General features: G+C 37.4%; 1 protein-coding gene across 1 annotated transcript; it reads right to left on the bottom strand.

Annotated features, from left to right (window-relative positions):
* Positions 1 to 3,289: 3,289 nt before the first annotated feature.
* LOC116256075 (SPX domain-containing protein 1-like) lies at positions 3,290 to 9,890 on the bottom strand. The gene is made up of 3 exons (XM_031632232.2): positions 9,463 to 9,890; positions 8,280 to 8,406; positions 3,290 to 4,315 (listed from the first exon to the last, which is right to left on the bottom strand). Exons 1-3 carry the CDS (start codon positions 9,751 to 9,753, stop codon positions 3,870 to 3,872), a joined length of 864 nt encoding a protein of 287 aa, XP_031488092.1. The 5' UTR covers positions 9,754 to 9,890; the 3' UTR covers positions 3,290 to 3,869.
* Positions 9,891 to 10,164: the final 274 nt, after the last annotated feature.

The raw sequence follows: 10,164 nt of genomic DNA, 5'->3' as shown, positions 1-10,164 counted from the left end.
CCTTCTGTGTGTGTGTGTGTGTGTCTTTATTCATATATAGAAGCTTGAAGTAGAAAAAAGGTGGTGCAGAGTAGGAGGCATGAAAAGGTTGAGTTCCAACTCTTTCACCGAGGTGCTTCCCGTTCTCATGCAACGTCCAGGCACGCATCCATGATTTTGGCCGAACCTTCTTTTCACAGTCAACAAAAAGTGTCTGCGTTTTTTGAGCAAGAAGCATTGTCTATATTTATATAATTTTAGCCAAAAATGCGTCGACGCGGTATGGCGGTGGACAATCATTAACCTGGTTCCTTGTCACCCTCATGAGTTCAACTTTCTCTTTTTCTATTTCCTTTTTGGTTTCTTCTTTTCCAAATTCATTCAACCTTTGCTTCAACTGTCAAATCCATCTATAGATTGATAACTGCACTGTTAACCGAGTATTTAAATTACTCCATAATTTAAATTTGTTACAGGCTTATAGTTTAGTTCTTCCAGAAAAAAGAAAATAACACGAGGAATATGGCGTAAATGAGTTCTCTGAATGATATAAAGTATAAACTCACTTTGTCGATCACATGAATGGGGCGAGCTGCTAATCATAGCTAAGGTAACAAAGGATGGTCTCGTTTCTTTCTTAACTATTTAGTTAATTATGACATTTGGTTCCTGACTTCTAGGCAGCGGGTTTTGCAGAAGTGTCTGGATCCACCAAACAAGGACCAGCCACCTGAAGTTCGAAATTTTGAATCTCTGTTTATCTAAGTCAAAAAAATGGAACCCTTTGGTGCTCTCTGAAAGACTTTCTATCACCTTCAGATCAAGTAAGGTCATTATTACTTGTTTGATTTGGGTGGGAAGTTCCAATTTTCTAATTTCCTTCTGCAGTGTAAGTACGCAGTAAATATTTTATTGACATTGAGACATACATTTAACTGTGTGATCAATGGCGCCAGTGTTCTTGGTTGGACCCATTTCAAATCTGATATATGCACATGGCTTCAATCAACTGGCAAAAGACCTAAGAACAGATTTCTATATGTCTGTGTGGTTAACATAAGTAGGTAACCAAATCATATTATTCAACTTGTGTATGATTTCCTACGCGCGAAAAAGATAAGTGCATGGCTCTAAAGACATCGTTTTGTCGGCAAAAATTGATTTAAAGTTTGATCCATTGATCACGATAATTGTTTATCTCTTCTGTAAAGTTGTACATGCTGTAAGAATTTTTAACCAGGTTGTGGGGCACAAAGAACATGATATGAAGGATTCCCGTCGCAATGGATACAGATTCGCGATGAAAGTTTCACCTTATATTTATTAGTGTCAAAGCAAGTACCGGGCAGGAAATAGAGAGAAAATGAAGCGGAAGCAAGGCTGCTGTAATGGTAGGATTTGATTTCACTTGTGCTTCAACGTTGGATCTGGCGATATTCTCAAACTTTGGGCAAGTAGAAGAACAGTGTACACTTATCTCAAAGCGTCTTCCCCAAGTGCAACCATTCGAAGGACGAGGCAAACAGGAACTCAAAATCATGGATCCCATTTTCAATCACATTTGAACGAGACAGCAGCACCCTCTCTCTCTCTCTCTCTCTCTCTCTCTCTCTCTCTCTCTATCTATCTATCTATATATATATATATATATATATTGTAATTGCAAAGTTTCAGTGTAATTATATTGTCAAAAAAAGGTTGCTTAAAAGTTAAAACGCACATTAACATTGCATGGAATTAAGGCAGACATGAGTTCAGATTAAAATTTAGATTGTATAAGTCCAGTATCGTGCGGGACTACCCATCTAAGTGGGTTCTGATTTTGTTTTATATATTTTTTGAAATATGACGGTGGACCTGCGTATGCGCACCTTGGGGGTCTGTTAAACAATTGAGCTCCTTCAATGGAACACGTAATTAGTTTCGTGGAGTATGGCGGCGAGACTTAGGTAGGTGCTCTTTGGAATATTCTCTGCCTTGGGATTTCTCTTTTGATTGTTCAAGCGGAAAGGGGAGTCATTCCACTTCAATGAGCAATGCCGAAATGTTTATTGCATATATATATAGATATATATGTTTTGTATGAGCTAGATTGTTCTATTCTCTTGCTTTTTTAGAATGTAAGGAAACCCACTTCACATTTGAATCCCAAGTTGGATAACGTCTATCAAACGTTTCAGCATCGTACAGGAATATATCATGGTAGAGGAAAAGGGTCTCCTCGCCCTCTTTTTTGATTTGCTGGTAAACGAAGCAGAAAGTGGAACAAGTTGAGGAATTCAGGAAATGGAATGTGCTTATTTTCTGCCTTGGCTTTTAGTACAAAAATTTCTCCCTCCCATTGGGGTGGTAACATTCTTACAGATGTTATTCATCACTTCAATGGCTCAAAATTGCGCCAGAATTTAACAAGTTATGGCCTACGTATGGAAGATGCATAATCAGGGGGAGTTTGCTGAGACACTTTTGTGCAGTGTTCACTTTGATGTTTATCATGCAACCTTTGTAACTTGTAATGGGTCCTAACCTCATTGCCCTTTATCTAATTATAGTGTTCCCCAGTGTCTATGTCTGTAAAGCCACCACCCTTGTACATAGTGTTGTAGCATGTTCACTTGTAAAGGAAGTGCCCATGTTTTGGGATTTCTTTTTTTGTATGTTCGGCATGAAAATTCTCATATGAACCTTCCGGTACCCTACTTAAGTAAAGTTGAATTTGTCTCCTTGCTTGTCTCTCTTGTGATGTACAGTAAATGAAATAGCTCATTGCAAGTTTCTGCCCCTTTCTTTGTGTTCTTTATACATTGTAAGCTCTTCAAGTGATTTGCGCACCCCACTCGCCCCTTGGCCTTGTGTCGGCAGGAAAGAGGACTGTTGCTCCACATGGGCCGAAGGAAAGTCAGCCTGTGACATGTAGTATCATTTTGTTTAATATTGACAATTTCTTATCATCAACCTCTTGTAATAAATCTTCTGCTTCCTTTAGAAGATAAAAACACATCGGCCTGATAATATTGAAGTAAAACTGTGCAACCTCGTAGCCTGTAGATAAAATATCAGAACAGGAGGCAATGGTAGGTTCAAAGGTCAATAGGATGGTTGAAATCGTGGAGGAAGAAGACATGGTTTAAGAGGCTTTAATGACTTCAGCTGGAGGACACAACTCTCCTTTTCCTTCAAACGAGGAAACCTTTCATGGATCATATCACTTAATGTGCCCACCCTCCCAGCCAAAACTGCTCAAGAATGCCGATGCGAAGAGTATGACATTGATATGCAAAATCAACTGCGATAGCTCAAACAAAAAAGGTAGCAAAACAGTAAATTATGCTTGAATACTAAATTCCAAAATTACAAAACATCATGTTCCTGCTAGAATCACCTCGTCTGCCGAGACTTGAGCAAAGAACTTCCGTGGTGTCAGACTAGCAGAGGCTTTTCAAAAGTGTGGATATTCTTCAACAGGAGAGAAAATGTTTGCTGGGATTGAAACAAATCTGGTAAAGGAAAGCAGAGTGAAACTCATGACTATCTTCTGCAAAGTACATGCAAGGGTTTGTAGGGCTTGAAGTGTGTCATAAGTTTCAAAATTGAATACCATTAAGGAGATAATAAGTTTCAGATTGCCATGGAAACTCTGGCTCTAAAACTTACAAAAGAAAAGGCTGCAAGAGAGTCCAAAGAGGAAGATTTACGAGTCAAACAAGAAGGATTATCCATTATTAGGACAAAGGAGAAGGAAAGTAAAATATGGATTTGTGAGTATCAAAATACATCCTTATAGTCATTTTATCTTGCTTTTGTGAGACCCGTAGCTGGCAAACATCCAACGGTCCAACCATTCGGATTAAACTAATGTACAGCATATTAAGTTTTCACAGCTTCTTCTTCTATTTTGCTACCTTAATCTGTTCAAGATGGGGTATTTTACTCCAAGTTTCCTCTGCCCCTGCAGTCTGTATTGGAGGCAAGGAGAAGACACTAACGGTGGAACTGCCACTTCGTATTTCTTTCAAAACTCGCAATGCAGACATTGTACTCTTCATGTAAAGGCTTTCCATGTACTCTATCTCCTCCAGCTCAGGGGCCTCTTTCAAAACAGGCTTGCTGCCCTCTTCTTTCCTCTCTTCAGGATCACTTTCACAACCACCTGCAGCACCTGAAACGGTAGGCTCTTCTGCTGGGAAAAGCTGGTCAAGCATTCTCTCACACTCTTTTATAAGCTTATACAGGAGGTCGGTGCTAAAAAACGGTTGGCACAAGACCCTCTGAATGAAGGGCAGTCGCATGAGAGCACCAGTCCTTTTATCATATTTCTTCAGGATCTTCACCAGCCCTGCACATCCAACCAAAGTAGCAAAAATAAGCATAAGATATCAGAAAGAAGAAATCTGTTCCATTCACTACTATATAGGACAATGTAGCGGGGTGATGTTCAGCTGACTAGAAAATCCGCTGGTTTTCTGTTGATACTTGATAGGTGGTCATGCAGTTCAAAGAGAGAGACATGCACAAGTAACAGTGCAGAACTATCTACCACATCAAACAATTGACAACCACTCTCTCTCTCTCTCTCTCTCTCTCTCACACACACACACACACACACACACACACATCAAACGCATATAGCCTATGTGACCATTTTGGTATACATGCTTCTGTTTTTGCACATACAGGTCCACACATGCATGCGATCTACCAACCAGTATGAAAATAAATGCACCATCAGCAGATTTTATCATTGTCATGGAAACATTAGTGCGGTTATGAAAGCAGTTAAGCTAAGTCAAATGTCAAGAAGTCTTTGAACTTCCTTTAGAACTAATTTAAAAAAATAAAGCATTTTTAAATAATTTTGATAACCATAATGATAGTAAATATATTTGGCAATATTTTTACTTTGTTAATCTTTTGCCTTTTATTTGCTGGAACCTTCATATTGAATGATCAAAGTACAATGATATTCAATGACATGGAGTGAACAGCTGCACCTATATAGGAGATTCCTAGGTAGACAAGGAGGATCAAATCCTATCAATGACGAAAGCTATGAGTACTTTACATTAAAAAATGATAGACAATAACAAAATTAATAGCGCATTTCTCACAATATTTTTCTTCCCACAATAAAAACAATAGTACAATAAAATAAACCTTTAAAGCATCAACTCACTCACTGGTTTTAACTTTTAACAACTTTTCACAATTTCCATGATACTTCATGAAATGCCACAATGATTGTCAAAAAAGCAAATGCTCCATAGCCTAAATCACACATTTGATTCCCCTGGAGTTCAATAATGAGATTCATCTTTCAAAGACAAAATCTCCATCTTGGTCCCAATTGCATTTAACAAGCAAATTAGGTGCATCTGAGTCCTCCCATGATCGAGCAGGGCAATTGATAAGGATTTTGAAGCCATTAGTTTATTCCAAATGGATCAAGCACATTTGTGTTCACCAACTGCTCTTTTTATCGTTTTCCTCCACCTTTTTCATTTACTGGAAATGGATTAAAAATGACATTTTCATTCACTGTTACTTGTTCTTTTCCGCTCAATCTGTTTTATCCATTTGTGCCCCTCTCCCCCTTCTCTCCTTTGCATCCCACGTAGGAGACATACACAGAGCATAAACACACATACTCCACCACTGAAAATGAATATTACATCTGCATTGTGAAGAGGACTTGAAATCAGTATTTGGTTACATCAAATTTGATAGCGGGTTCAAACCATAAATAAATAAAGGGACGCATACACAAATATATCCCACAAATGAAAATGAATATTAAGTCTGCACTTCGAGGATTTGAAATCAGTATTTGATCACCTCGAAATTGACAGTGGGCCCAAACCAAAAACAAATAAAAAAACTGCTTGAATCTAAGGAATCACATTAAAAAAGGAAAATAGCAGAGATTGCCAACCTTAAACATCCATTGAAAGTGACAAATCTGTTATTGTGATTTATTTATTGAAAATGATAAATCACTTTAATTTAATATTAATATTTTCATTTCACTTCATGCACCCACCTTAATAGTTTCAATTAGATAATTTCAAGCACTTGTCACACATGCCACATACAAACACCACAACAGACATGACCACTACTTTTTTTCTAGAAGATAACAAAATTTTTAGGATTTGGTCATTTCTAGAAATAATCATATTGAAGTATATCAAAGGCAAGTACTTTCAACTAAAAGGCCCAGCTTTCAGCCATGACCTCAAAATGCTTATGTATTCTATTTTCTTGCAAAGTTACCAACATTGTTCTTCTCCTCTATTTCTCACAAGCTTTTTCATCGAGAGTCTTTCTGAAAAATGTGGTTTGTTAGGAAAATATCATGAAAATCTTAAAAAGCTTTCAAACTTGAAAAGGACAAGAACAATGAAAAAGTTATGAGGTAATAAGTTTTTTTTCACAGAAATATAAATAACAAGTACCTTTAAGAAATGTGAACGCAACAAAAAGATACAAAACATGCTTCAAAATGAAACAAATAGATTATTTGAAGATATCGAGAAAATATCAGGAATATGTATGGAAAATATCACGATAGTTAGGTCTCTGGAAATATTCAATATCAAAATTATTGTCTGGCATTACTAATAACAATATTCTCAAAACATCAGAAATATTTGCTAGCATCTGTTCTTGATATGGTAATGGGCCTCACTTGTACTGACTACTACAGGGCAGGGGTTTCCAATTAAATAATGCCATATTGGAAGATGTGAAACTCTACACTTTCCGAGAATAGCTAGACAAGGCCATGCGTTCGAATCCTAATATGGGATGGCATGACGAAAATACCCTTAAGATGTGAAAGGAGATCCATCTCCTGTAAGAGCAAAAGGAGAGGAAAAAAATTCTTTTTAGTAAAATAACAAAGATATCCATTTCTTTTTGAAAATGATTGAAATAACCTCTGATCTTTTTTGAACATGAGTGTTCGATGTTTCAGGCGGAACATGCGACACACTCTCAGAAATTGTGCTTTTCAGGTTGAAAAGTTCTTTTCACTTTTATGCAAAAAGAAAAGCCACTAGTGTCATTTCATCCAACTCCACTGATATTCGACATAGAATTGTAGGACAATGGTGCAAATCAGTGTCACAGATATCTTGATATTTTTGAAAATATCATAACATCAATGAGAAAAACAAAAAATAACAAAATAGTGAAAAAATCACGATATTTTAAAAACGGGAAAATATATATATCACATTATTTTCGCGATTTTTTCCGACTTTTTCATTTTTCTCTTGTTTAATGTTGATATCACCATGGATTCAAATTTAAACTTAAACAAAATTATTTTCCATCATTTCTATCATCATTAAAACATTCTTATTTTCACTTTTGCCTAGTTTTATTTATGCTTTCTTATTAGTTTCTTATTTATTTCATTTTTAAATATTTTTATGATTTTTTTTCATTTTTTACAGTTTTTCGAGTTTTTCCAAAGAAAAACAACTTTGCTGAAAAAACACTCACCGTTAAAAACCCGAGAACGATATTTGACGCCATGGTGCAAATAAGCCCCTGATTGCTAGCTATCAGCAAAAGTGAGGCTCGTATCAAGAATATAAAAAAACATTAAACACGCTCTCGGGATTATACTTTATAGTACAAGATGGATTCCTAAATGGTATTTCTAGTCAACACATTATTTGTTTATAGAAGAAATACATAAAAAAGGAGGAAACATGTTACTTTCCTCGTGTAAAGAGAAAAGAAAACTTACCTTTGTCACAGCTGAAGATGCAACAGAGCTTTGTAACGTAGCTTCTCCGCAAAGCATTTCTTTATAAATATCCATGTCACATTTATTGCTTTATTATAAATATAAGTCCACCCAAGATAAATACAGTTTGCAATCATCACCTTGAAACTAGACAGTCATGACTTCAGCAAGAAAAGTTCAAGCGCACTAACAAATATTCGGTATCCAATACAAGCCTTCCCATGCAACACAAAATGAAAAAAGCAACATGTAGTCAAATATTGCATAGATTGAACGCTTTAACAATACCATCCTAACCACTGACCAAGGTTTGCTTGAGCCAGACATACAAATGGATGCCATGATTGATGATAAATATATTTTTTTTTCTAAAATTACAAGCTCAAGTGGAAGTGTGCAGAAAATCTTTATGATATGTACTTAATATCCAACGAAGTTTCCTAAATGGACATAAAGCTATAAAGAAGTTCATTGCAAACGTCAACAAAGAATAAGGAGGAAAAGGAATGTCCAAAAAAAGAATACAGAGGAAAAGAAGAAAGACCTGTATAGTTTAGAGAACTATAGTTCTCCAAAAGGACCATTTCTCCATGAAAATCAACGATCTCTTTCCTCAGTTTTATTGTTTCTTCTTTTGAGTCTTTTACCTTCTCTACTCTTTCTTGTAGCAACTGCATCATCAAAATAACATAACATTAAAAATGAAAAAGAAAACCTATATTCAAATTATTTCAGGATGCAGAGCTGGAGCCACATTCTCCAAACTTGGAGGGAAATTATCCACCATTAATGACCTACCTACATAAACATATTATTAGTGTTTACTCTTGACACTATTGGAAATCAGCAAGATAAGAGATGGTGACAGAAGTTTCTCCATGCCACATGCTTCTATCATGGGATGCATTCGAAGCAGCAGTAATAGCAGTAGCAGGTGGGGCAGTATTAACCTTAAACACGCCAAAAATCCACCCAATGCATGGTGGGAATGTTTACAGAATGAAACAGAAAATCTTATAGGCATCTTATCTGTATGCATCATAAGATTAATCAGGGCCTTGCTGACAGCTGTCATTCAGTTTTAAGATTGTTGGAAACTTTTCACAGTGTAAATTTGCAATTAGAAGTCAAGAGAATACAACTTTTATTTAAATTCATAAATTTTCATAGATCAGCATTCTATGGGTCATGCTTTCAGATAGTGAAGCAGTATGACAAATAATTGCATTTCACGTGCCACCTACGTGACCATGAGATAGGTTCGTGAAACCCACTTTCCATAGGAGTTCAAGGGCGAGCGGATACTGATAAATTATGGAGATTAAGAACCTTCCTTTTCAATTAATTGTAATTTAAAGCTAAAATCTGAGTATTCTCCATACCACCTCCACATTATCTATCACTAATTCAGTGAGCTATTTATTGCTGCAGCAGGTTTGAAAGGAAACAGTGTATCTACCAATTTTCCACATCATATAAACCTTGGACTGAAAGACGGAAGATCTACAAGTTGCACAACTACCGAAATCCGTAATCCCTTCACAAAATCAACAAAATTCAAATCAAAGATTTCCAAACAACGACGGTTGCAATCGAACATGCACAGCAGGCAGCAGAACCCTAAAGGAATGAAATGGATACCAAACCAATTATTTTCAACACAAATTAGGGTTCCATCGATTCAAGCAAACGAAAAGAAAAAACAAAGGGAAGTGGTCAACCGTTACCTTCTGTCTAATAATGTACTCCTCCTCCTTCTCAACGAAGAAGGCATTGAACTTCTCGATTTCCTCGTCCAGCAGGCATACGAAGTCCCTCTCCTCGGGAGTCATGGCAGTCACTTCCCCAGCGCCTGTCTCCTCCGCATCCTCGCAGAGCCTGGGCCTCTTGGCCCTGTCCCCACCCTTGGGGTCGATCAGCTTGAGCCGCTTCTTCAGCTCCTTGTACGACAGGAACTTGTCTCGCCACTCCGGCAGAGTCTCCTCGATCTGGTTGCTCAGACTCTTCCCGAATTTCATCCTCCGCTTTCGCCTCCCTCTCCGATCGCTTTCCGATGGGCAATCGCAACAATTGGGGAAGATTCGGTAACCGGAAAAAAACACGGCCGGTAATAGGTAAAGGGGCAGAGGATGACCCCCAAGTGGACGTTGATATATACGCGGTGGAAAGAAAGAATATCCGAATACGACCGAATAGAATATCCGGATTTCTGGCTGCGCGGCGAAAATGGATATTTCGGGGTTTTGTTCCCGCGGCAGGCTCCGCCTATCGCGTGCTACCTTGATCCATTCAGATCCTGACACGTGTCATCAGATGAGCGGTGTCCCTTACCCAACTGCTGTTTTATATTCCCCTTTATTTCTTGGTGCTTTGATCGTGAGGATGAAAATGTTACCTTGACACGGCGTTGAGTTTGAAAATTAAGCCCC

The sequence above is a fragment of the Nymphaea colorata genome, chromosome 6 (genome assembly GCF_008831285.2).
Source record: "Nymphaea colorata isolate Beijing-Zhang1983 chromosome 6, ASM883128v2, whole genome shotgun sequence".
NCBI classification, from domain to species: Eukaryota; Viridiplantae; Streptophyta; class Magnoliopsida; order Nymphaeales; family Nymphaeaceae; genus Nymphaea; species Nymphaea colorata.
The sequence above is the reverse complement of the archived record's forward strand: the minus strand, read 5'-3'. Positions and strand labels throughout refer to the sequence as shown.

Bases quoted from the DNA above. Each gene is read 5' to 3' on its own strand.
- LOC116256075 (XM_031632232.2), bottom strand. From the start codon at position 9,753: ATGAAATTCGGGAAGAGTCTGAGCAACCAGATCGAGGAGACTCTGCCG. The intron at 8,407-9,462 runs GTAACGGTTGAC...TTGATGATGCAG, and splicing joins AGTACATTATTAGACAGAAG to TTGCTACAAGAAAGAGTAGA. The intron at 4,316-8,279 runs GTCTTTCTTCTT...TTGGATGTGCAG, and splicing joins TAGTTCTCTAAACTATACAG to GGCTGGTGAAGATCCTGAAG.